This window comes from Lepidochelys kempii, chromosome 2 (genome assembly GCF_965140285.1).
Source record: "Lepidochelys kempii isolate rLepKem1 chromosome 2, rLepKem1.hap1, whole genome shotgun sequence".
Taxonomy (NCBI): Eukaryota; Metazoa; Chordata; order Testudines; family Cheloniidae; genus Lepidochelys; species Lepidochelys kempii.
This window is the reverse complement of record NC_136381.1, coordinates 248,446,536-248,474,025: the sequence shown is the minus strand read 5'-3', so window position 1 is coordinate 248,474,025 and position 27,490 is coordinate 248,446,536. Positions and strand designations below refer to the sequence as shown.

The window sequence follows — 27,490 nt, the reverse complement described above, 5'->3', positions numbered from 1 at the left end:
TTTTAATCTGAGCTCAAATGGAAGTTGTTCCATACCGCAGTCATTTTTGTTACCCTTCTCCACACTTTTTCCAATTCTAATATATATTTTTGAAATGTGGGTGACCAGAATACATGCAGAATTCATGGTGTGGGTGTATCACAGATTTATATAGTGCCATCATGATATTTTCTGTCTTATTATCTATCTCTTTCCTAATAGTTCCTAACATTATGAGTGGGTGTTTTCAGAGAACTAACCACAATGACTCCATGATTTCTTTCTTGAGTGGTAACAGCTAATTTAGACCCCATCATTTTGTATATGTACTTGGGATTTCCAGTGTGCATTACTCTGCATTTATCAACAGTTAATTTCATCTACCATTTTGTTGCCCAGTTTTGTGAGATCCCTTTGTAACTCTTCTCAGTCTGCTTTGGCTTAACTATTTTAAGTAATTTTGTATCGTCTGCAAACTTTGCCACCTCACTGTTTACCCCTTTTTCCAGATCATCTATGAATATGTTGAATAGCACTGGTCCCAGCACAGATCCCTGGGGGACACCGCAAGAGGAGGTAGTTTTGAATGATGAGGAACTTTGTCAGTGGTAATATAACAACTCTAGCTGATGAGGATCTTACTGAAGCAACAGAGGCCTGTTGTTCTTGATTCAATGCCTTCGAAGACTGTAGGCCTCAGAACCATACAGCAATGAATACAGCATCCCCTCCTGCACCCTAACCCTCTGTGCTTGCTAGATAAAGGTGTAGCTAACTAGCCAAGAATCATCAGCTCTAAACTGTAATTGTCTGGTTTTATGACAAACAAGATTGAGTTAGAAGAAATCTTATGACATCCCAACATCTGTTGATAAAAGCTTATTAGACAAGCTCTTTTTCAAATATTCACATAAAGGAAAAAGTTACTTACTGTAAGAATCCCATGCCATAAGCCAACATCCTTCTTGAAATCTAGTACATTCACAATTGTTTCAGCTATCAAATAAAAACAAAATATGGCTTATTTTTCTGAGCACGGCATAAACTCAAAGCAAAACCTCTTACAGGAAGGAAATACAGTAAATTTTGGTATAACATGACTGATGACTTCAAGCATAACTTTCCGAGTAACTCTCCATAGTAGGATTAGTCTTGGCAAGGCATCTTCTCTTTGTTACATCTCAAAGACATGCAAAAATGCAATGAATCCATAATTTCTATTTTTAATCTAGAAATATTGAATACAGCCCTATATAAAATAAGACCCCAGTCAGGCAGGGATGAAACAAGAGGAATGTGTTTAATACCTTCTGTATATCCACATGCTTGTGTAAGAGCTTGACAGTGGGTCAGCAGTGCAATTCTTGTCACCGTCACCCCAAGCACGCTTCCATCTTTACACGTCTTGTACTACAAAAGATTTGTTATTGAAGATTGAATATAGTGTATGCAACAGTAGCACTGCTCTTATTGTTTGGCAGTTAGAGTCAGAGCATTTAACATGGAGAAACAAAGGCCAGTTGATGAACTTCGTTACTATAGTTTAGCTTTCACAGGTAGGGAGAGCTCTAATGAAGGCGAAACAGTTTTTATAAAGCCCCATTTCTTTTCCTGGAGAAGGTGTCTTTTTAGGCAGAAACTTGTCATGTTTGGTATCAGGAACTCTTCAGCTGTTTGCATTCAGGGAGGGTGGGAGAATTACATTTGATATTAATTCTAAACTTGCTTTTGAGTCACACTAGCAACACCAGCAGCAGAAGTCTGAGTAACCTAAGTAAGACATCACTGAGTAATATGTTGGCTAGATTTAAAAATGTGAGAGTTACTTCTCACTGGTTATCTGTTAAATTATTTGGGCAGCCCTCCCAAACAAGACCGGCAAAGGGGTGGCTGCTGCAACCATGTGTGTGAGGGTATTGATACTAACAGAAATACATGAACTGTATTAAATCTAAGAAGAAAAAATAATGAGAGAATCACAGTGCTGAGTTTGGAGCCCTCACAATTTTTGGTACTTTCTGCAGTAGGCTGCAAATTCTAAGTCATCATTTAAACAAAATCAGTATCTTCTTCCATGATGAAGATAGCCAGCAACATTCAATACATATGCATAGCTGCCATGTTCACCCACTCCTTTAGAAAACTAACATTATCAAACAGCAGCATATAGATGGGAAATCCCAATCACTTTGAACTGAGGAGGGCATTAGCTTGACTTGTGATTATTTAAATGCTAACATTATTTAATTCATTTGCTCCTTTCAAAAGAGGAAAAAAGAAGGAGAAAAACCTACACCCAAAAAAGTTAAATGCAGCTAGCTATGCTAATTTTCCCTTCCTGAAGCGGACCTTTCGGGAGAGAATTTAACCACACACACTGACTGAGGCAAGATTTTTAGGCAAGAGAGGCAAGATTTTTAAGAAAGGATGATGAACAAGCAGCTTCTCTTCCTTAGGCGGATAGTCAAGTCCACAAATACTAGGGAGAAAACTTTTTTCGGTGATGCTAGTTGGTGATCCCTCGTCTGAACAGATCAGTGAGAAGCCTGTATGGTGAGTAAGAGCTATGGCAAAACAGGAAAACTTCTATAGAATATTGTGGCAGCAAGTTAAATTGAGTAGGAGGAGCCATGTGGGCAAAGAAAAAAAAAGGGGGGGAGGTTGCCTGGTGATAGGAAAAGAACTTCAGATGACGCTAAGGGGGAAAAAGAAGATAACTGTTTCTAAGGCACTGAGGAGATGGTCCACCATACACTTTGCTAGTCATTTCCACATCTCAACAGATGCAGCTGGAGAAAGTCTGGACTTCTCTTCAGCACAGACAGGGCCTAGTTTTAAGGACAGGATAGGACAGAACTCCCTTGAATACATGGGCCATTCAGAATACATATCGCCTTGTGGGAGTCAATATACATAAGATCTCAGTGAGAGCAAGTTAACATGGTTTATGCCATTTAATAAGTTGTGGACTTCCAGCTCCCACCCCTTCAAAGTCTTTGGTGTCATCAGTTCATTGTGTGTTAGGAGAAGTGACATTAAGAATTATATTGCATTCCCTTATTTTTTATAGCTTTGTGACTTTCTTGATAAACAAAACTGACTGTAAAAAAATGAACTTATCTTTAATCAAAGTTGTAACAAAAGCAAACAAACAAAAAAATCAAAGTCTAGAAGTGCAAAAGTTTGGGTGTCCTCACTGCTGCAGCTTACTTATTTGTGAAGCATCCATCACTGTAATATCTGAAATCCCAATACAGCAAAGCAGTTAAGCACATGCATGCTCTAAGCTGACTACTTAGAGCACTGCTGAATCAGGGCCTCAAGTGCTGTAGAAACCTTTAAGTAAAAAAGACTCCAAACTGTGCAAATTTAACATTGCATTAACTTTCATATAATATTCAGTTCCTATTTATACTGAAATTACTTATCAGCCAGTAAACAGGAGGCTCACTGTTTATAGAAGCAGTGACAACATAGTTATGTTTATCTTAATGTTATTCAGAAGTGTCATATGCAATGGATCATAGGGAAAATTTATCTTTATAAACTCACCTCTATGTAAGCTGTGTCATTGTTTGCATCCTTGATATGTGGGAACCAGTCACGAGGAGGTTTAGAAAGATGTTTAGATTCTGTGACAAACCATAGCAGCTTTGGCCATCCTGAGAAACAGACAAAGAGCTTTTGCTGAGTTTCTGCTGGATAAATAGTACAAGAGAATGAAATGCTTCTGCACACAAGTTTATTTCAAATGTGTTCTATGCTTGTATGTTGTGGTTGGCTGAATATTGCTTATTCTACTCATGTGAGTATCCACACTGGAATAGACCAAGCAGGATTATTAATTATCATACTTTCTGTACATAGACATTAGGACATACTATGTTGAGGCTAGTTTCTAAACCTCAAAAGTACTAATGGTGTATATGTGACACGTTCATAAGTGCTATTTAGTAACACGTGTGGAATCTTTGTACAAGAAGTAGGTTTAATGAGGATGAGTTTACCTTTGAACTGTGGTATCTCCCCTGTAGGGCTTTTAGGCAGTCCTTTATGGCATGCATCACTAGTCAAGGCCACAGTAACACCACAGCTTCCAAGTAAGAAACCAATTTGTTGGCTTCCTGCATCCTAATTGATCACAAAAATAAGAAAAGCAACAAGTGAAATTTACTAGAACTGACTGCATGCAACATGCTTTTTTTGTAGTTTGTTTTACAAGGTACGCAATGTCTTAGGAAAAAAATAGTCTTCCCTCTATCCAACTTAATTAATTAACAAAATATAATTGCCTCACTTGTAAACTGAAAAAGGAGTTCTATAATTTGGATATATTCATCCTCACAATCATATATATCCATTCAAAGGACTAAAGCCATCATATGGCTTCATCTTTTACATCTCTACACAAGATGCCTCGTCTATGAAATAAGAAATGGTTAACTTACTGTAAATGTGGCTCTTCGAAGAATGATGTAGAGGTGTATTCCACTTAGGTGTGTGTGAACCCAGTGACTGGAGCCAAGACTTTGCTTAGCAGTACCCATAGAGGGGCAGAGCTTGCGCCTTGTGACTGTGGCCCCTGCCCTGGCTATATAAGGCAACACCGTCCTGACCCCCCTTGGTTCCTTGACACCGAAAGCCTATGAGAGGAGATTCTGATGCAGAGGGGACAGAGGGTGGGTCATGGAATACACATCTGCATCACATCTCAAAGAACCATAGTTACAGTAAGTAACTGTTTGTCGTCTTTGAATAAATGCAGATGTGTATTCCACATAGGTGACTCACAAACAGAACCCCATCTGGGAGGACTCAGAGTCTATAGAAATATAGATTGCTGGGCTGCCCTACTGAGGCCTGTGTTCGCTTTGGAAGATGCAGTAATAGCAGAATGGTCCATAAGTGTATGGCTGACCTGTAAATGTCTAATATGGAAATGTCACTGAGTAACGCTATCAATGTCACTTGTGCTCTCAGCGAATGAGCTCATATCTGCTGAGGAGGTGTAGTCAAAGTGATTTCATATGCAGTCTTAAGACAGGATCTAGAGTCTGTGCAGAGACCGCTTGTTCCTTCATGAAGTCTGCAGTATTACCTTGTCCTTGGAGAACTGTGTGTAGAGGAGGCCCTGCCATCTGCGTGTGCAGCTCACACACCCTCCTTGCAGAGGTAATGGCTAAAACTGCCAAAATTGTGTGTAGGTCCCACAAGGGGGCTGGTTCTTGGACCAGAGAATGTAAGCAGTGGAGTCCTTTCAGAAATCTTGCCACCATGGCATTGGAAAAAACTGATTTTACCTGACTAGGAGGATGGAACGCCAATATTGCTGCCAGATGTCTGAAGATGTAACAGGTACTCCAAGATGTCCTGGACAGAAGTCCATGTCATCTGGGTCATGTGGGACAAGGGCCACACTGAAAACCTCTTTCACTTCAGTAAGTAGGCTGGCCTAGTGGAGGACTTCCTACTGTTGAATAGGGCTTATTGGACAGCTGCTGAACGGTGCTCTTCCTCTTCATTCAGCCATGCAACAGCTATAAGGCTGTGCAAGAAGCTGAGCACAGGGTGAAGGGTTTGGCCATGGTTCTGAACGAGCAAGATGGGGTGGAGAGGAAGTGGTACGTGTAAACAGACAGTGCAAGAAGATCCGAGAACCAGCACAGTCTCAGCCACCCTGGAGCAACGAGGATGACCTTGGCCTGATCCACTTGAGTTTGAGGATGACCTGGGGAATGATCGTAACAGGAGGAAAGGCATACACAAGTGCTGACTGCCAGCTGCAGTGGAAAGCGTCACAAGAGGGAGCCTGAGAGCAGTACAGGCGACACTTTCTGTTTTCTCATGTGGCAAACAGGTCAATTGTGGGAAAGCCCAATGTTGCGAAGACGACCTGCAGGACACTCATCTTTAGAGATCACTCATAGCTAAGGGAGAAAATCCTACTGAGATAGTCTGTGAGACCATTCTGCACACACAGCAAGTGGACTGCTGCCAGAGTGACATCCTCTTCAATACAGAATTGTCACAGGTTGATCGCCTCCAGGCAGAGTAACCTGGAGTACGCACGCCCTTGTTAGTTCACACAGTACATTGCGGTGGTATTATTGGTAAGTATGTGAACCACTGAAAGTCTGATATGGTCCCAGAAAGCTCGGCATGCATTGTGGATGGCTTGAAGTTCCAGCATGCTGATATGGAGAGAGGCTCCCTGTTCCGACCACACACCCTGCACCTTCAGCGGGTCCAGATGCACCCCCACCAACCCAGAAGGGAAGCATTGGTAACCATTGACTTGATTGGAGAGGGCTGAGTGAAAGGGAATCCCTGGCACACGTTGCATGGGGACTCTCACCAGAGCAAGGAGTCTAGGACTAGTGAAGGAAGGCAAACCAATCCGTCCAGAGAATGTAGGACAGGGCAGGGCAGGCCAGTGGACCATCCTGAGCCACATCTGGAGGGGGTAATGGCACAGTCTCACAAACTGAGCCACCTGCACACAAGCAGACCTGTCCCAATAGGGTTGGATGCACCCAGACTGTCATGGAGGGCTGAGACTGCAGACTGAGGCAGAGCTGTTTAATTGCCTGGAAGCGATCAGTCATCAGGAATGCTCTCAACCCTGTGGAATCTAATAGGGCCCCAATGAACTTGATTTTTTGAGTGGAAGCCAAGATAGACTTTCCGGTGTTTTAAATGAGTCCTAGACGGTCAAGTAAATGCAGTGTGGTGTTGACATGTGCAAGAAACTCTCTGGAGCCTCCCTCAGCATCCAGTCATCGAGGTATGAGAAGACGTGGATTCCCTCCCTCCTGAGATATGCCATCAACATAGCCATGCTTTTGGTGAAAACTTGAGAGGTGGAATGGGGCCAAATGGGCGAACCATGTACTGAAAATGGTATTCTCCCACAACAAAATGAAGAAACTTCATGTGGCTCAGTAGAATCACCACATGAAAATAGGTATCCAGAGCAGAAAACTAGTCATCCTGAGACAGGAGGGGAGGATAGCCCATAAAGTGACTATGCGGAACCTCGTGTATTTGATACATGTGTTGAGGCCATGAAGGTCAAATATGGGTCTCATCCCATCCTGGGGGTTTGGTACCAGGAAGTACTGGGAATAGAAATCGTGGCCCCCAGAGTCCCAGTGAGACTCCTTCTACTGTTCCCAACACCAGCAGAGAGCTGACCTGCTCAATGAGCTGTGTCTCATGAGAGGGGTCCCTGAAGAGGGATTGGGAGAGGGGATGGGGAGCGTGCATGGAAAGGAACTGGACTGCTTAGCCTGATTTGACAGTGTCTAGGACCCAGCTGCTGAAGATAATTGAGCCTCAAGCATTCTAAAAACAGGCCAGCCTGTCCCCAGAGGGATGGGAGAGGGAGAGGGAAGGGCAGAGCAACAACTGGAACAGTGCTCTGGACCAAGGAGTCAAAATGAGCACTTAGGAGGCACTCGGGGAGGATGCGCGGACTGGCTGAGCCCTGAGCCCAACGGCTTCCTATTGTGAGATCTATCCCTCTTTCTGGGGTAGTCATGCTGCTTTGGGGAGGTGGTGGGAGGGACAGAATTACACAAAAGAGTGCTGCAGGGAATACTGCTGCTGCTGAGCTCCATAGTGGCATCTCTGCATGGACAGCATGGACACTTCCAAGGACCTTAAGGTAATCCTGGAATCCTTAAAGGAGAGTGAAGTGTCAGTCTTCCAAGAACAAGGTCCAGCCATCAAAGGGAAAGTCCTCAATGGGTGGCTGGAAATCTGATGCAATCCTGCAGCTTTGTAGCCCTCTTCATAGTAACTGCACAGGCCATTACCCTGGCTGAAGTGTCCATAGCATTGAGGATGGACCATAGCGCATTTTGGCCACTAAGCAGCCTTCTGCAACAAACACCCAAAACTCCTCATGCGAGGCCTCAGGAAACTAGTCCACAAACTTGGACATGGCTGATTAGTTGAGGAAATTATACTTGGACAGCAAAGCTTGTCGATTCAAGGTCCTCATTTGTAAAGATGATGAGGTATAGATCTGTCAGCCCAGAAGGTCCAACCACTGGGACTCTGTCTTTTGGGGTGGACTTGAATCTGTGCTGTTGGGCCCTTTTGCTCACCAGTGAATTTGGTGCCGGATGGAAACAGAATCTCTCAAATCCTTTCATTAGAACAAAATAGCACTTCTTCGTTCATTTAGCCCAGGGGTCAGCAACCTTTGGCACGCGGCCCATCAGGGTAATCCGCTGGTGGGCCACGAGGCATTTTGTTTACATTGACCGTCCACAGGCACAGTCCCCAGCAGCTCCCTTTATTCACTAGTTGTGATCATTTTATTTATACTCATTTGACATAATAAAATTACATGAAAAATTAGAATTGGACCTAAGCTGCAAAATTCAGAACTGATCTTCTCTTCTGTCTAAACTTTTGCTTTGAATTCACTACTATATTAATAGCATCAGGTCTTTGTGTACTTTTTCCCCCTCCCCTCCCTCCCATATTAAGAATATCACTTAATTATAACTAGTGAATAAAGGGAAAAGCAAATAAAGAACAGATACAACCCACTATTTCTCATTTGTCTGCATTAGCTTGATTCTGTACCTCCAGAGAATGATCTTTTTATACAACATGATTATCTGAACTAGCATATGCTGACATTTGAGTAAATATTGTGGGACAATAAACTGATCCATAATAAACAGAATTACATAACTCATTCATTTCAGACATCCAGACGTTGTCACATTCATTTTTGTTCACTGCAGTTATCAGAAATTTAGTTTAAGCTTGGCAAAATTAAAAACATTCTTTTGCAAGAAAATTCTTCAACATTGAGCTCTCTCATTTATTTCTGCTTCTATGAAAATCCAGACAAGGGAAGTGCCCCTTTTAAAAATACAGAGATGGCAATAAGAGAATCACGTAGTATCAATTTCTGGGAGAAGTGCTGCTCATTTCACACAGCTCTGTCAGTAACTGCAGCAGCAGAGCTGGTCAAATGGTAAATTTGCTTGGAAAAAGAAGAGAAAAGAAAAAACAAAGCACTTTTGAGGCAGCTGAAACTATTTGTGAACTTGGCCAAATTGAAAAAAAAGTGGGTGAGGGAGGGAAAAGTTAGTTTTGACATTTTCAAAACAAACCAGTTTGGCATTTTGTTTGTTGAAACAAATAGTTTCATTTCATGTCAAAATGACAGTCAAAATGTTTTGTTCGATGCAAATTAAATTTTTTTGATTTTTCATTTTGGTGAGAAATACTGAAAAAAATTCAGTTTCTGTTTGAAACATTGATTTTTGTTTGTTTGTTTGTTTAATAATTTGAGTCTTTGCTTTTGGTGACTGAACTGGAAAAAAAAAATCAACTATTCACTCAGTTCTACTCAGGAGGTGCCAAACAGAGTTTTGTAGAGCTGACAAATTAATTGCATGGATATCCTTGCTGAATCTTGTACAAACATCCCGGAGACCAGTCAGTCATTCTAAGACAGAGGTTACTGTCCTACTGAGCATAAAAGAGAGGCCACTAATTTCCTTCCTTCAGTATCTCCCAATGAATTTGAATGGTGGTCCACAGCTTCATAAAAAACCCCAGCACTAGCAGAGCACAAATCCTCCAATTCATCATAAAGATTGGTTACTGATTTACACAAGTTTATGGATTACAAATCATCGCTTTAGAGACATTCTTGCACTGAAATGTGAAAATCAAAACACTGAGATGAGTCAAGATAATCTTATCCATCATTCTATCTACTTGTCATAAAACCCCTTCCACTTATAGTGGTTTACAAGTAACCACTATAATTTTAGTTGAACTAGTGAATGGGGACAAAACCCAGGCAGACTGCTGGAAGATATAGTATTTAATTTTGATTTTTTTTAAAGTGTGCCTATATTGCTCTAGGTGTATGAACCAGTTAAAAAAAAGAAAAGAAAAGCTACTGAACTGTGCCTCATTACGACTACCATTCAGAAATTAAACAGCAAGAACGTTCCTTTTGCTCACCTCTCCTCAAAAGCTTGAGCAAAGAGACAAGATTTGTTACATGCCCTGAGAGCCAGCAGAATGGCTTTGATGGGCTAGACAAAGGAATGGAGTGAGTGCCTGAGTAGGGGACCTTTCACTGAAGACACTATGCCAGCAACACCTCTCATTTAAGGCCTCAACTCCAAAAAACACATGCTTAACCAATTTGCTCAATAGGGGTTGTTTGGTAAATTGGGGCCTAAACACTAAGGCACTTCAAATGATCTCAACTACTATAGTACTGAACAAGGAAATTCTCAAGTAGCTAGGTCCCAAGCCTTTTAGGATTTTACAGACCAAAATTAAAACATTGCATTTCACCCAGAAACCAACTAGAACCCAGTACAGATCATAAAGTGCAGATCATATGGCACCACCATAAATGACCCCTGTGAACACACACCACAAGGAAGTAATCTGCCAAATTCTGCTCATAACAAATATAATGCACTGGAAAGCTACAGGAAGAGACTACATTTATTTTAATAGTATTGGGTTCTCTAGACAACATGAAAGGGTATTGAGAAGAGAAACCATGAAGATTTTCTGTCTGATGGTAACATCGAAATTCCTTAACAAATCAAATTGCTCTACTGCCCTGCAAAAGGGTTATGGAAACAAACACTACTTTTGCCAGATGTGACTTGAGTTTTCTCCAGCTATTTACTTAGTTTATGTTAACCTGCTTCATCGGCAGACCAGTGAGCACACACAGTATATTATGTTGAATCTGAGCGGCTGGAAGAAGCCTCAGGATTCCAATGGAGACCAGTTACAAACTGAATGGATACAGTCTGGATTGCAGAGACAGGGAGGGCTTGCTAGCTAATAACACTAGTTTAAACAGAGAAACCTCCACCAGTGACAATTTAGAATGGCAGTAAATACGGGTGTGAGGTAAAGAGAATGGCTTAGGTATCCAAGTATCGGGTCTGAAGTGCTTTGGAGTCACTGCTTTCATTCTTTGAATACACAGCTCAGCCTTTTACCCTGTTGAGGTACATAAAATTAGGTTTTTGCAGATGAGTGTGTGACTGTACTTTTGTGGTCCTAGAGTATCAATCTTTTGGATGAAACAAACCATAAGCCCTGTCTCCTCCGGGAAACTATTAAAGATTCACTAAGGCCTTTCATAAGGAGGCTTTCACCAGCGTCTGTAGATAAATGGTCCTCCTCTTGCTGCTTCACTATATTTATAAATTCACACACAGAGGAAGATTATAGATATATAAATAATGTAAAGTATAATTATATAATTGTATATACATATATATTTTATGCCTGCACTGTACATTTTATATATTATTTGTATATATAATATACACACATACAGTACATAAAGTACACAACTATGTACTTTCATGTCAGTCCTCTGGATGAGAGATCCCACAGGTCCTGTTAGGTTCCGGGAAATGGGTGGGAGCAAGCCCGCCCATGACTAAAAGCCCCTCCCCCCAGCCACTGAGCCAGGGACTCAAATAAATATGGGGGACAACAAAAGAAAAAAAACAGGGACAGGTGTGCAGGTCAAAGGATAAAAATTGGGAACCTGAAGGGGACACCAAGCAGAGAATCCCAGACAGCGCCCACTGCTCCTCAAAGCTGTCAAGGGAGCCAACAGATGCGGGCCAGAGGAACTCTGCCCAGCGACATGAACAGAGAGAGTAAGGGAAATAGGCCCCACAGTCACAGAGCACCCCCTTGACCAACATCCTCTCCCTGGTGTTACAGTTGGGCACTTTGGCCATCACTAGGAGGAAATTGACAAGGAGGTCTCATGACTTCGTGGTGCCACGGATGTGGCTGCATCTTGGTACGGTAAATATGTAGTTTGTGAAGTGCCTTGGGATTAACATTTATATATAAAAATAAACTTCACACTGCTTGTGAAAGCGTTTGTGTATTCATCCAACAAGGAAGGAAGGAAAAAGCAGTCTGCCCAAAATGAAGGGTTGGGCTTTCTGATATAAGAGAAACCCATCAACCAGCAGAGGTAAGATTTATTTAAAATAAATCAATACTCTGGGGTGTTGTATTTAAGTAATAGTAACAGCATATAATTTCCAAACTAAACAGATTTTGGCTTCTAGTGCATTGCTTGCTCAAACCCTACATATACTTATCCCAATGAACAATGGCAGATACAGAACATCAGCCAGCGGGTACACTGAGAGTTCATTCTTTCTAGTTCTAACTAGTAGCAAAAGGGAATCAAAAAAAAAATCATCAACTTTTGAGAACAATCTCAAAGACCTTAAGAACTGAAAAGGGAGCAGAAACTATTTCCCACACCAGTTTTGAAAGTAAGAAATAACCTGCCGCATTGGTAATGTGTCAGGAATCTACCTGTATTTGCAAACATGTCAAATTTGTAAATCCTGAACAGCTATAAAAGACTAACTGAAAATGGGACAACCATTATTTTTGGAAGTTTACTTTGCTATGGATCATGGGAAGAAACGTGAAATCTGAGCTGTAGGAGGGGAAATAGCATAGTCTGCCATTTCTTACATTTAAAAACCAAAAAAGCAAGACAAAGTTGGGGCATAAGGGACCTGGGCTCAGTGAAGAGCTGCAGAAGAGTGCTCTATATCAGATGCAGATGTGGGGCTTGGAGAGATGAAGGAAGCTGCAGAATTAGTTAGTGTTGGGCTGGGGACACAGAATTAATTAGCATTTATGTTTCTTTGCGAAGAAGCTGGAAGCTTCTGTGTCATCAGGCAACACAATGAAAATGTATATATTTCTATGCAAATGTAAAGTCTACTGGGTTTTTGTCTCAAGATGTTGGTCGGTATGTAGATTGCCTACAGATGTTTTCTGCTACTTGACACATTTATCAATGTAACTGGTACTAACTGCAGGTGAGAGGAAACGTGACTCATTTCAGCCTGAAGACATTATTCAGACTTTTTCAGGAACTAGAAAACTGTAGGGGAGGGCTTACTTGTGAGGTTTATAAATCCACCTCCAGATTGAAGGGGTGGATTGAGACCATTTCACTGCCTCTAAAAGTACACCGCTTCTGTGATTACCCTTGATAGGCCAGTCTTCTCTGGAGCTCATAAAAAGTGATCCTGAAGAACAGCTTTTTCTTCTGGAATGTGTGCTGTGTCACATATATTATTCCGGAAGAAAGTTCAGGCCTCTTCTGCAAGTTCATTTAGCATTAAACTTTCCCAAGTTATAATTATGGGAAAGTGTTATTAACTGAGAAAAAACAAACAGATTCCCATATGCGTCAGCTACTCATGCAACTACGTGCACCTGGGTACATAAGGTTTATTGCCCAGGGTGAGAGGGTCATGGAAGCTTTATATAAGAGCTTTTTGTTCCTATATTCACAGCATGTCATCAAGGCTAGCCATGAATGTGTAGAGAGGGCAAATTTCACAGAATGAAATTAAAGCAGTTCTCTCACTCCCCGCTCTCTTTACATATGGGTATCAGAAAGTGGAGAGGACCAATTTTATGTTTTCCTTTAAAGGAAGACACGCCCCCACCCCAATCATGTTAATTGACAGATCAGAAAAAAAAAGTTGAAAATACAAAGATATTAAATTACATACACTGCTTTCAGGAGGTGAGGTGCAAGGCAACCAGTACTTTGAAAGTCAGAAATCCTTGATCAAGTAACAGTGCAGTTTTCTACTTCTTGTGAACAAAACCAACCAACCCCAGACAAGTTCAGCGATAGGAAATATTCTATCTACACATAACGAAGTGGTATATACCTATTTACCAATGCTTGAAAAATTACAAATAAGGGCATTTGGCAATAGAGACACTTTTCTGAAGAACAGAATGGATAACACATGAGTAAGGCTATGATTTAGTCACAAGTATTTTTAGTAAAAGTCACGGGCAATAATCAAAAAGTCACGGCCAGTGACCTGACTGTGACTTTTACTAAAAATACCCCTAACTAAATCTTAGGTGCTGTGGGAGGATGGTGGGGGGATGGGAGTGCTCTGGTGGTCGCTGCTGCTCCTGGGGGTGAGGGCGGCCCAGGGCCCTGCTGCCACCGCTGCTCTGGGCAGGGGTGCCATAGCTGCTTCCAGACCGCTGCTCCGGGGCAGTGCCCGGGATCAGTTGCTTGGGGCTGCCAGAGCAGCAGCCAGTGTTGCTGACCCCAGGACTGCCCCAACTGCTCGGGTGGCCTTTGGGTCAGCCGCACCAGCAGCTGCAGCTGCGGAAGTCCTGGAAAGTCATGGAATCCGTTACTTCTGTGACCTCCGTGAAAGACTCGCAGCTTTACATATGAGTAACTCATACAAAAATATACATGTATATTGGTGTTTGCCCTCTACATAGGGATAATTCTTGTCTATGGCACCTACAGACAGTTAGTGGAAGGAAAAATAAGATGAAAATCTTCTAACTAAAACTTGTCTGCTTAGTTCATTGTCATACTAAACTCACAACCCCAGACTATTGCTCCTGCAAGGAGTTTTTGTTGTTTTTTTTACTTCAAGGGATCCTGCATTTCCAGTTTCCTAATCATGGATTCTTCTACTCAAAAGTTTAAAAGGAATATTTTAAAAGAAAGTTTAAAAAAAAATACAGAATATGTCAGAGTATACTAAGGCTAAATGCAAGCTAATGGCTGCACGGAATTTCAGTCCATTGCATCCTAGAGGATCATTTGATCGACAGCTGTCCCAAGACACTAAGCCACCTTACAAATGATTCTGGGTATCCTGGAAATACAAGGCAGGATAGAATAAGTGGGAGAGGAGTAGGAAGGGATGGGTATTTGCCTAACATTTATCCACAAAAGATTTCTAGCAAAATTTATTATACAACAATAATCATGCTGTGAAGAACGGAAAATTCTCAGCAAGAACAAATTTGTTGCCAGATAAAACCTAATACTATAAATACTAATTTAATACATACGTGCTGTATAGTATTGTGTGTAGATTAACACAGCTGCCAGACACATCCTACTCACCCATTGTTCACCTACAGTGTAGCTGCTGTTTTTAGTTGGGTCACATCTTCCTTTGAACATGTAGACTACAAAATGCACACTGCCACTGTTAACTGAAGCACGCACAGAAGAGACCAAATAATGAGGAAGCATAAAAGAACAGCCTAGCCTATTGTATGATGACACATATATGACACATCCTTCAGCTGGTGCCAGAAGCAAAGCCGCTACTGTTTGACCAAGTAGAGGTTTTCCTTCTGGGACTGTTCACAAAGCGTGATTTTTATTTCATTGCTTCCACCCTAGTTCCTGTGCTATATAAACAAAGGTAGAAATATCTGCAGTCATACATGCTGTGAGAATGTGCAGTATCATTTATCAGGTACAGATCATTCAGTCTGATTTTTTAGAGTTATACCCCACCTCCTCAAATACTGTTGTAGTAATTCAATATTTCTGAAGAAACACACACACACACACACACACACGGGGCTCAGCCAAATTAAAGTAAGGAATTATTTTGACATGGTGTATTTACTTGGACAAATAGATTTTACAGTCTATAGAGAAGAATGTGGCAGTAGACATCTTAAAATAAATCCAATTCAGTAGATTTATGTTTTATTAACACTTAACCGTGACTCTTGGCAAGTAAAATACAGGGAGCAACAAAATAGGACTTTTTCCCCCCTGGAAATTATGTTGATCAAATATGTTTCTTCCTCTACCATGAAAGTAAGTTTTACTATGGGAATTTGCTGAAGGCTCTTACAATTTAAATAATCTAGCTGTCCTGTTTATATTACCACACGTAAAATCTCAATTTCAGGGACCAAAAAGGCAAACAATACACCAAGTTATACATTTTATGTCACACGACTTAATGTAATCCTAAAAGGTTCCTGTTTGGTATTAAACCAATGCAAATTCACAGATTGTGCTTCCACAGAAGCCATTATAAAAATATATTTTCAAAACTCATAGCCCTTATCCTTTCCTCTCAAGAACAGTTTTACAGATAAAGTGATCCACAAATTTGTTTGTGAAAATAAATAAGTCAGAATAAGGACCAAGTCATCTTTCCTTAAGTCCACTGTAAAAATGATGGAGCAGCCACAAACCTTCATCTTTTTCTACATAATAGTCACACACACACTTAAAAAAACAACAACATTTAGGTTGCAAAGTCAAGCACTCAGAAGTTAGGAAATGACAGAATTAAGGTTGCCTGTGAAATCTTAATTTGTCCCCCTTGTGAATATGCATTATGAGACAGCCTTTATTTACATGTTCACATACTCTTTTTCATAGGACCCTGCCTCATTCAGTGCACAGGATGGACTGTGCTCAGTTAGAGGTATTAATCCAATATTTTGTTTTATCCTCATTGCTCAATGTGTGGCCCTACTCCCAGTTTACTGCACATTATTCAAACCCTGCTCTGCAAACAAAATTATTAATTTCCTCATGGGCTTTTCTATAGCACAGAGCACCACAGCATCTGAGTGCTTCACAAAACCTCTGTGCCATGAGGGGATAGCACTACACCCATTTTACAGAACTTTGGGAATTGAGGCACAGAAAGATTAAAGTCAAAAGTACCTACTAATTTTGGGAGTCCAATATGGGAAGCCTAGGACCTGATTTTTCAGAGAACTTTAGCATTTTATATGTTGAAGATTCTGCTCCCATTGATTTCAGTGGCAACTGTGAGTAGTCACCTGTTCTGCAAATCAGATCCCAAGGTATCAGGCTGCAATCTGGCATTTTCTGAGTCTTGAATGCTTGACTTTGCAACCGTAATAATGTTCTTTTAATATTGTGAGTTTTTTTAAAATAAGAAATTACACATAAAAAACAAACTGAAAAAAAAAAAAGAATTTCCATCATGTGCCACCATATTTACACCTACGTAGTTCATAAAGGAGTTGGAACCTTTAGAGACATCATGAAGACCTCTGCCAATTGGGCTAATGGAGTAACTGATAGCAATAGTAGGTTATCTTCTATGTGGACCACCATCAATGGGGGATGACAAGCTTTACCAGTGGGTTTCACAGATATTTTCTGATTGCAGAGGAATGGTGATTGACACTCAGGGATCTTGGGGTCCATTCCAGGCTCTGGAGGGAGTATGCTCGAGTGGGCACAGACTCTTCTGTCCATTTTCCTGAAGTCTGACTCCTTTTGCCTCATCCTCTTACTTATCCTTTTCCCGACTTTTTCTTACCCCTGGCTCTTCATCCCAGTACCACTCTTGATTCCTTAGGCTTCTCATCCCAGTCTCCTTGCCAGCCAGTTGTACTCTCCTCCAGGCTTGCTGTCCTAGTCCCAAGCTCTCCCACTCCACACCAATGCCAGTTTCTCTCTGTCCTGCTCTCAGTCATAATTTCCCTCCCCACCTGCCAGTAACAATTTCATCAGACTCTTTGTCACAATATAGTCCTTTCCCTCCTTCCCCCTCCAGCTTTTCTCCCCTCTGCATTCGTATTAGATGGCTTCCTTCTCCACACTGCATGGGTTCCAGCTGTGAGGGGAAAGGTAATTGACAGCACAGGAGATACTGGCTCCCTGCTGTCAGTTCCAAGGCCTGGTTCCATCCTGACAAGTTAGGAACAGCCATTATGGGGCAAGTCCTGTTGGGACCCCCATAGCTCTGGGCTGGAGCATGTTCAGTTACTTTGTGGGGATGGTGCCTCTACAGTTCAGGCAGCATCAGGAGCTGTGAGAGGGTTGAACATGCTCAGCGCAGACAGAATCTTCAGAGATTTTAGCTGTTAATTCTAGCAAGTCTCTACTGAACGTGTGTGAACTGTGATTTTTTTTCAGGGAACATACAGAACTTGGCCGAATTTGGGCAGATTTTTACAGGGATAACGATCACAGACAAAGGCCACCTCCCACTACCCCCCCACCAAATTTCATGTTTTTGCTCCAAAACATTGAGGCACTGGAGCATTTCAAAGAAAAGTCTCAAAGATTTTTTTTACAAGTATTTTTCCCTAGCCTCATTCCTGGAAGTGGCTGAATAGTTCTGTTAATGAAGATTACATTCCCTCTTTTGAAAGATCTATTTAGCTTGGTCTGCTTTGTTGTTTAAAGGAACTGGTGAACCTTTCCATATGGACAGCCCTGATGACAGATGGTTTCAACAAAGATACAGCCTGAGCAGTCCTAGCATAAGCTTCCCTACACTACCCACCAATGGTGCCTTGAGTCCCCAGGATGCCGGCACCACCTCAAGCAGGGAATGGACAGTTGAGTCTTTGTGTCCATTCTGTTCTACGCCTTTTTGCTAAGATTGTAATACCTGTGCACTAGGAACATGACAGCCAATTTAATGGAACCAACATCATATGATAAATTCTTAGTGTTAGCAACACTGAGAGTTGATCAAGAACAAATGCTCTAAGGCTTGATCTACACAAGTGAAACGTAGCACAATTGTTGAGACTGGTTCAATTCCAACAACATGAGATGCCCTAGCATGGATAAGACAATGGCTGACACTAACACTTTAAGTACTGTCTTGATTAGACCTGCTCTAAAACCTGGTTAGCTAACACAGTGCCTAAAGAAATCATGGCAGATATATTAGGGTTTCCAGGCTTGCTAACTTTGGTGGAACTAATTGTCACTGGGGGCTGCCACAGCTCCCCAGCTCCAATCATTTGCTGCCACACCCAGTATCAGTCAATGAGGTTTATTTTTATAACAAAAATTAACAAACAAACAGAGCTTGGTCTTCAATACTTGGCCTCAGGGCCTATCCTCCCAGGGGTCTCTGGTGCTCTAGTTGCTTGGAACTTCCTCCCCTGTGCCAGGTCTCCTCCCCTCTTGGAGCTGCAGCTGCAGGGTTGCTTCCTGGAGCACTTGGCCCCTTTGCTCCAGGGACCCTCCACAGGAGTTAGCTCCACTCCAGCGTGGCTTTGCTCCCAGGGATCAGCCTGTCTCAGTCCTTCCTCTTCCCAGCTGTTTATTACCAGCCCTTTATAGGCCCAGGTGTAGCCCAACCCTCTTTAATTAGCTGGGTGAGGTTCACCTGCTCCAGTCTAGGGGAGCAGGGCTCAGACACTCATAGAAACCAGTTACCCTGTGACACTAACTTTGTGCAAATTTTTCCTAGTGTAGACAAGGCCCATATTTTTTGCAATTAGAAGTAACCAAAAATGATAGCTTGAGATACTACTTTACTAAAATGGAGAAGCCATACATAACCTATAGTACAGTATTATCCTTTCTGTCCTTAGATGCAGAACCACTCATCACAAAAAAAATTTACACAAAGCTGTGCTCAGTGGTGATTCATTCAGATATTAAACTTTCAAAATGCACTGTGGAGGAGAAATGTAGTTCCTTACCTTTCTGGTAAGTGGCACTTCAATAGGGACAGGGACAACTTCCGCCAGTAGGCAGCCATAAAATGCTACCATAAAAGCAGCAGGATCATTGTTAGGAAAAACGAGTGCTACCTGAAACAGAGAGAGACATGTTAAAATTTACATTGTCAAAAATCTGTTACAGTATACTGTACATTAAAAACAGCTTCCACATTCCCTTTGAAAAGCTATTAATATTTAAAAACAGCTCTGATATAATGAACTTTACAGTGTTCCACCTAAACTTTTCCCGACTTATATGTAGGTACAACTTTTGAACATTTAAGAGCTGAATGATGAGTGAGAAGGAGTTTGTTCTCTCTTATACACGTTCCTTTTTGTGAGCATCTCCACTTAGGAACTTGCACTTACTTACACGCTGCATTTTAAATTGCCAGCAAGTTTCATCTGAGCAATGACGTGATTGAGGTTCAACTTTGGAGCAAATACGATTAATGTAATTTTAAATAGAAAGTTTTACATCCTAAAAACATTAAATTAGGCTACTGAAAACAGAAATGGGTTTATGCCCATCCAGAGTAACCAAACATAGCGTACCATTGTGCCAACTATTCTCAGCCTTCTGTTTTGTCCGCCTGCAACAACTAAAGCCTCCTGCAACTTTGATGAAGAGGTTTCACCTATGCTCTATAAGGCCAATGCAGGAACAATAAATACTACGATGAAGGTAGCAGCCTGAAATTCCTACCCTACTCAGGTTTCAGAGTTGCAGCCGTGTTAGTCAGTAACCACAAAAAGAACAGGAGTATATGTGGCACCTCAGTCTCTACATTTGTTAGTCTCTAAGGTGCCACAAAGTACTCCTGTTCTTTCTACCCTACTCAGATTCCTCAAACTAAGCAAGTTTAGGGCCAAGTCTTACTGGAACAAGAGAACTTCAAGGAAAGATCAGATGCCATATGGAATCACCCGAATGCTCTTTTGTTTTGAGGCTACTTTATACTAGAAGGGACAATTACTGTTATAATTTATGAAACAAGTTTCATTAACCTAACATATTGCAAACATCACCTTTTCTTAGTTTATTTTGGACAGGAATTTTTTTCTATTAACTTACTTCATTATTTGTAGTCTTCCCCATGTTTTATTTTTCCCAACAACTAACAAACAGACTAGCCAATTTCATTTTGAAGTTCTTGTTCAGTGCAAGATGAACATTGCAGTAATAACTGCAGGGGAATGTTAGGACGCCCTTAATCTTTGGGGAAAAAATTACTTGATGCATTTCCATTGCTCTTGTGTTTTGAAAAAACAGTTGGCATATAGCTTCCACTTTCTTCTTCTTCCTCCTTTATGCCACTTTTTTTGGTGAGGACCAGATCTCCTTTTCCTCCACAAGAGGTTCCAGCTTCTCCCTAGTGTTCCCAGGCCAGCCAGGAGATATAATCCCTTCAGCATGTCCTGGGTTTGCCTCGGGGCCTTCACCCAGTGGTACGTGCCCGGTAGAGTTCCAACAGAAGCCTCCCAGAGGGCATCCTTATCAGGTGCCCGAACCACCTCAACTGGCTCCTCTTGATCCGGAGGAATAGCAGCTCTACTCTGAGGCCCTCCCAGCTCCTCACCTGTCTCGGAGAGTAAGCCCAGCCACTCTGCAAAGAAATCTCATTTGGTCCTCTTGTACCCACAATCTCATCCTTTCAGTCATTACCCAAAGTTCATGACAATAGGCGAGGATGGGGACATATAGCGACCTATAAACCGAGAGTTTCGTCCGACAACTCAGCACTCGCTTCACCACCATGGATTGGTACAGTGCCTGAATCACTGCTGCCGCTGCCCCAATCCACCAGGAGATCTCCTGCTTCCCATCACTTGTGAACAAGACCCCTAGATACTTGAACTCTTTCACTAATGGCAACCTGCTACCCTCATCAGGAGAGAGAAGTCCACTTTCTTCCGGGAGAGGACCATGGCCTCTGATTTGGAGGCGCTGATTCTCATTCGAGCTGCTTCACACTCAGCAGTAAAACTTTCGAGTGCGCGTTGGAGAGCACAAAGCTTACATTTTGGACAAAGTATTTTTATAGGCTCCTTTACAACCTATAAAATAGCCCCTGTCCTAAAGAACTGACAGTCTAAAGAGACAGCCTTCTTATGAAGGAGTGGAAGACAGATGCAACTCCTTTTTGTTAAGTAGTTTAGATGTAGGGTTTTGTGTTGTTTTATTCCAGTAAAGTGGTGCCCAGTCCCTGGGAGTAGGTCAGCTGGGACAGTTAGCAAATATGTCAGAATAGATTCTGGCTAGTATTTTTAAAGGCACTTAAGGGAGTTAGGGGCGTATTGGGCACTTAAGTGACTTAGGTGCTTTTGAATATCTCAGACACTAATCACTAACAAACCTGTAAAAATTAAAAAGGAGGAAAACAAAACATATGGAAGTGTATCTAGCCAGAGGGAAATATGTAGAGACAGTAGATATTTCATAGAACCATGCTTCATTTTTGTTCAACACAGACATGGGGTATGAGTAGCATGAGGTCAGACTTTAAGGAAAAGGCATTTCGGAGTATTCCATATCGTGTCCATAAGGAAACAGTTTCATTTTCATTTAGAAAAGATTGCCAATGTCCACCTGTATTTAATTTAGTGCTATAAAGCACTCCTCTATTGCCATATGATGCGAACTCCTATTTTCAAAGAAGTTAAAAAAACTTTTATGGCACTGCAATGGGGAAAGTGAACAGAATATCTGCTCAGAACATGAGGAGTACAGGAGCAACTCATCTTCAATTTGAAATTACTTTAAATTACAAAAGATGTTGGGTAAGATATTATACAATGCAAAGTATATGCCTTCACCACTCAGCTATAAACATCTAGCTTCACTGTAATCTACAGAGAGTTATTTTAGAATAAGAACTTCAATTGATTTGAACAAAGGGAAGATTTTACTTGTCTTACTCTTGCTAGAGTTTCAGCTTTAGGTCTGAATCACCAACAAATCCTTTTTAGGGTTAGGAAATCTTAGGGATCACTGTGCAGTAATTTACTACAAGGAGACAGGCAGTAAATACAAGATATACGGATACGGTGTATCTGAACATTCCTCCTTTCAAAGGATTCTTTGTGCAAGTAAATCTAATGAGAATCAACAATTTGTTTGTCCTACTGTTGCTTAGACTCTGTTGTAAATCAAAGAGAAAGAAAAGATTCTGTTGATTAGTACTGGCTAACTGCCACTGTAGAAAGAGATTTTGTTTAAACATCAGTTTAAAAAGACTCTTTAGTTTGCTTCTTTATGTTTTATTTCTAAAAGAAATTTAGGAAATATTTCTGAAAATTCTTTTATTTGGAAAACATTAACCATGCTCATTTTACAGAGGTTAAACAGTCCCTGCCCTAAGGAACATACTGCATACAACTATACATTTATTGCATACAGTACAAGGGGGAAAAGGTGTGAATTTGAGGCCCCTGAGGGTATGTTTACACAGCCACTAGACACCCACGGCTGGCCTGTCCTATTTCATTGCTGGGTCCACCTTGCAGGGTCCCAGAGCACAGGCTCCAGCCCAAGCCCAGAAGTCTACACGGCAATGAAACAACCCCACAGCCCAAGCCCTGTGAGCCTGAGTCAGCTGGCACGGACCAGCTGTGGGTGTCTAGTTGCTGTGTAGACATACCCTGAGGTAATTATACAGAGGTAAGTTCTGGAAGGCTTTATGGATAACGGTTTTTTGAGGATAGACTTGAATGAGTGAAGTTACTTAGTACACCAGAAAGGAAAGGACTTCCAAACTTTACATCTTCATAGAAGAATTAGTCTTCAGAACTCTGTGAGGAAGTAGGGCTGATATTACTATCTTTCTTTTACAGAGGACAGAGACAGATGGGAACCACCATGTTTAACACTAAGTGTCAAAATACAGAAGCCCACTCTGCTCTCTTCCCAACCCCAAAGACAACACTGGAGGATCCTCTAAGTGACATGGACAGGTCAGCTTAGCTAATCATCCGTTCTCTCAAGCACTGAGCATGCTCAGCTATAATGGGCATTCAGTTCAGTTTCTGTCCCAACCACTTGGACAACTTGACAATTGGGCAGAGGTTGGGGACAGGAATGTTTGCTTGGGGTTGTTTATGTTTCAGGAAGTCAATACATATAAGCCTTGGCAGCTTCTCAGTTGTACAGGGGCAGAAGAGATTAAATGACTTGTCCAAATCTATGCCAAATAAGGCAGTGGCAGCATTAGATCATGGAAGTACTTAATCCCAGTCCCACATTCAAAACTCTGATTGTTGCTCAGGAAGCAAGCTCACACTTATAATGGTCTAAGAATTATATGTGTGTCCAGTTCTGCCAAAGGATGCTCACATTTTCATCTCATCTTAAGCAATGCCTCTTTTGCATCCACCATCTCAGCAGCCACAAAGTCATTATATTAAATACGTTTTACCAACATGACACCATGGTCTATTATCCTCCATGCTCTTTGTATGCAGAAATCTTTGCAAACAAGACCAGTTGTTCTTTCTTTCATCAAAAAAAATATATATTTTTTTTTTCATGGGAAAGCTTATTGCTGATTTTGCAACAAACTCAAGTTACTACTCAGTGAGTAGCAAAGCAGATATAAACCACCACACAAACGGCCAGTCCCTCTATGGATAAAAAGCAACAGATTTTCTCCACATTTGATTTTATCACTTATCTATGTGCCCTCCAAATCCACATTCACATCTTCTCAGAGTGTATTTAATGTCTGTTAATAAACCATTGAGATACTTACCCTGTCTCCAGGTCGCACCATTGGTTCTTGTTTTGTGCCTAATTTATGCAGTATATTGTAAGCAACCTTCATACTTCTGGTCCAAAGTTTGCCTAGTAATAAATAATTTGTAAAATTAACTTTTAAATTAATCTTCAAAATTTACTTGTAAAATGATAAAGGAAAAATGCACCTCTAGACCAAAGGGACTAAATAGCAGGAACATTTAGGGTAGGACTTTGCTACTGGGTGTACACATGAGGCTCCAACTGAACCCAAAGGGAATATTGTGGATACATTTAAACACAGATGTTTATTTGAACATTTATCTATCATATGAAGCATTATAATAAAAAAGGAAAATCTCAAGCTCTCTTTATATTTTAAGTTAATTTTTCCTTCAGTTCCTTTTCCTCTACCTGCCAAGATCTGAACTCTGGGTTCTATTCTACTGCCTGCAGCACTCAACTGTTTCAAGTGGCTGGGATAACATTTAGCCCAGGCAGAGACAGACGGCCGAATCATCATTAATTGATGTAGGGCAGACACGGAAAGCTGAACTCCCACCTGGCAGAACTATGCAGGGGTGGTCCCCTCCACCTCCCTCCAAAGGCATAACTAGGACCCATGTGGCACATAGCCCAACCCCTAGCCACGTGGGCTGAGGATGCAAAAGAACCATTCCAGAAAAATGCCAATCCCTCCCCAGGACAAAGAAACTCCCTGGAGCAGCTGGCACAGAAGCAGCAGGGACCCCTGGACACGGATGATGTATTAAGGTGCTTTCTACAATTTTTATTCTGTACAGTCTCTCCCCTGTGCTGACTAGCTGTTGCTCCAACGTTCTCCCACAGTGTCTTCACCTCAGCTTCAACTGCACTGCCATTTGTGCTCAGCCTCCTTCCCTCTCTCCTCCCCATTTCCCCCCCTCCCTTTGCCTTTCCATTAACTAAGCCCTCACAATCAAGACCCCACCCAAAGAATTGTTTAACAACAAGTCATGGCCATAACATGACATTTATAAACAAACATCGATGGTTTGCATATTGTATCCCTTTCCCCCACTCTTCGTCTGTCTTGTCTAGTTAGACTATGTATGCTCTTCAGAACAGGGACTTTATATTACTTATACAATAACTAGCATAATAGGGACTTGGTCCCAGTTGGCCTTTAGGCACCAACACAATAAAATTAATATTTAAAGAAGAGATTATCTTCAACATTTTAAAAATCCCAATTTCTGCTCCACTGGGAACTGAGCAGGTATATTTGGGCTTGTCTCATGTAGTTTACTAACAGGGTGTGATTTCTAAAGCGCACTAACATATTTCTCATTCACTGGTCCATGTAGACCCTGCTGGTACATACTAAAGGTTCTCTTGTGGTTTTTTACAGCATACCAGCAGGATCTACACAGACCAATTAATGCACAACATGTTAATGCACAAGAAATCCCACTGTATAGACAAGCTATTGTTTGCCTAGAGGATTTTTCCTTAAATACTAGAAATTGTCACCACAACAATAGAACTAGTTTCCAGCTCGCCACTTTTATTTTAAAGTGAACCTCTAACCTCAAGGTATTTCACTCAGAGCTATTTACAATGCTCAATAATTGTTTCAGAATTAAATTTGACAAGCAAGCATGATCAGACCTTAAAAGAAGTGAAGAGGAAAATAGGTAACCAACAGCTTTGATTTCTAAAAGGTTCCCTTATGGAACAAGTAGTGCAAATAGAGCGCGCTGGAGAAGGAAAAGGCAAACAGTTCAGAATTGCAAGAAAGAACCATCTTTACACAAAACACTTCCTAACTTGATATACACATAAAGACTGAATAAGTTTTATCCCTTGTTTGATGCCAATGAGAGTTAAGGGGACTCTGCACCTCACAGCGTCAGCCATTTTTTCAGTCCATGAAGCATTAATTCCACCACGAGTCTTAAGTTTGTGTTTATACCCATCCAGATGCACTTTACTGTATGTATTTGACTCCTTTAACCAATTTTAACTTTCACCTTTTTCTTTCTTTCTTTTTATGAATAAACCTTTAGATTTTAGATACTAAAGGATTAGCATCGGCGTGATTTTTGGGTAAGATCTAAGTTATATATTGACCTGGGTATGTGGCTGGTCCTTTGGGATCAGAAGAACCTATTATTTGAAGAGATTGGTTTTAAAGAACCACTCATCTCTAAGTCTAGTTTTTTTCGGTGGTAATACAAGGACTGGGATGTCTAAGGAAACTGTTTTTATGACTTCTTGTTAGCCAGTGTGGTGAAACAGAAGTTTACTTTTGTTGCCGGTTTGGTATATCCTATGGGGGATTAGCCATCAATCTTGGGGTCTATCTGCCCTATTTCTCAGCAGTTTGTCCTGAATTTGGCATTCTCAGTTGTGGCCCAAGAAGGCATGGTTACACCCTAATAATTTCTGTTGTCCTTCTCTGAACCTTTTCCAATTCTAAATATATCATTTTTGAGATGGGGCAAATAGAACTGCACACAGTATTCAAGATGTGGGCATGTGGGATTTATATAGTGGCCTTATGATCTTTTCTGTCTTACTATCTATGCCTTTCCTAATGTTTCCTGACATTCTGTTAGCTTTTTTGACTGCTGCTGTACACTGAGCAGATGTTTTCAGAGAACTATCCACAATAACTCCAAGATCTCTTTCTTGAGTAGTAACAGCTAATTTAGAACCCATCATTTTGTATGTACACTTGGGATTATGTTTTCCAAGTTGCATTACTTTGCCTTTATCAACTTTGAATTTCATCTGCCATTTTGTGGCGCAGTCACCCCATTTTGTGAGAGCCCTTTGTAGTTCTTTGCAGACTGCTTTGGACTTAACTACCTTGAGTAATTGTGTATTGTCTGCAAATTTTGCCATCTCACTATTTACCCCTTTTTCCAGATCATTTATGAATATGTTGAACAGCCTCTGGGGGACACGACTATTTACCTCTCTCCTTTCTGAAAACTGACCATTTATTCCTACCCTTTGTTTCTGGTCTTTTAACCAGTTGCTGATCAATGAGAGGACCTTACCTCTAATTCCATGACAGCTTACTTTGCTTAAGAGCCTTTGGTGAGGGACTTTGTGAAAGGCTTTCTGAAAGTCCAAGCACACTATAGCCACTGGATCACACTTGTCCACATGTTTGTTGGCCCTCCTCAAAGAATTCTGATGTAAGTTATCATAGATCCACTGATCTCTTTGGAGCTATCATGATTTACACTACCTGAGTATCTATCCCCATTTGTCCTTGGCTATGCTTGTATCTAAACCTCAGGACTTGATTGGCTATATCCCCTGTCAGTAATTTTTAATAGATCTTCTTGTTTAGCTTTCTTAGAGAAGAGCGGCTAGTTGTAAGGGCTTCAAACAATAATTTCTTTAGTCCTGTTACATGTTTTAGGGTGGGCGGTAGATTTCCCTTTT

The 27,490-nt window shown here is 41.2% G+C and overlaps 1 protein-coding gene across 11 annotated transcripts in view; it reads right to left on the bottom strand.

Annotated features, from left to right (window-relative positions):
- The window catches only part of DIP2C (DIP2 acetate--CoA ligase C (putative)), a 485,677-nt gene that overhangs the window by 108,388 nt on the left and 349,799 nt on the right, over positions 1–27,490 (bottom strand). For 6 of the 11 annotated variants that reach the window (XM_073334492.2, XM_073334497.2, XM_073334499.2 and 3 more), the window contains 6 exons: positions 24,066–24,157; positions 19,297–19,407; positions 3,987–4,110; positions 3,532–3,677; positions 1,287–1,389; positions 911–975 (listed from right to left, as the gene is read on the bottom strand). In XM_073334492.2, coding sequence (XP_073190593.1) covers positions 911–975; positions 1,287–1,389; positions 3,532–3,677; positions 3,987–4,110; positions 19,297–19,407; positions 24,066–24,157 — 641 coding nt within the window. The remainder of the gene's footprint in view (positions 1–910; positions 976–1,286; positions 1,390–3,531; positions 3,678–3,986; positions 4,111–19,296; positions 19,408–24,065; positions 24,158–27,490) is intronic. The other 5 variants (XM_073334496.2, XM_073334500.2, XM_073334501.2 and 2 more) reach the window with 2 other exon arrangements.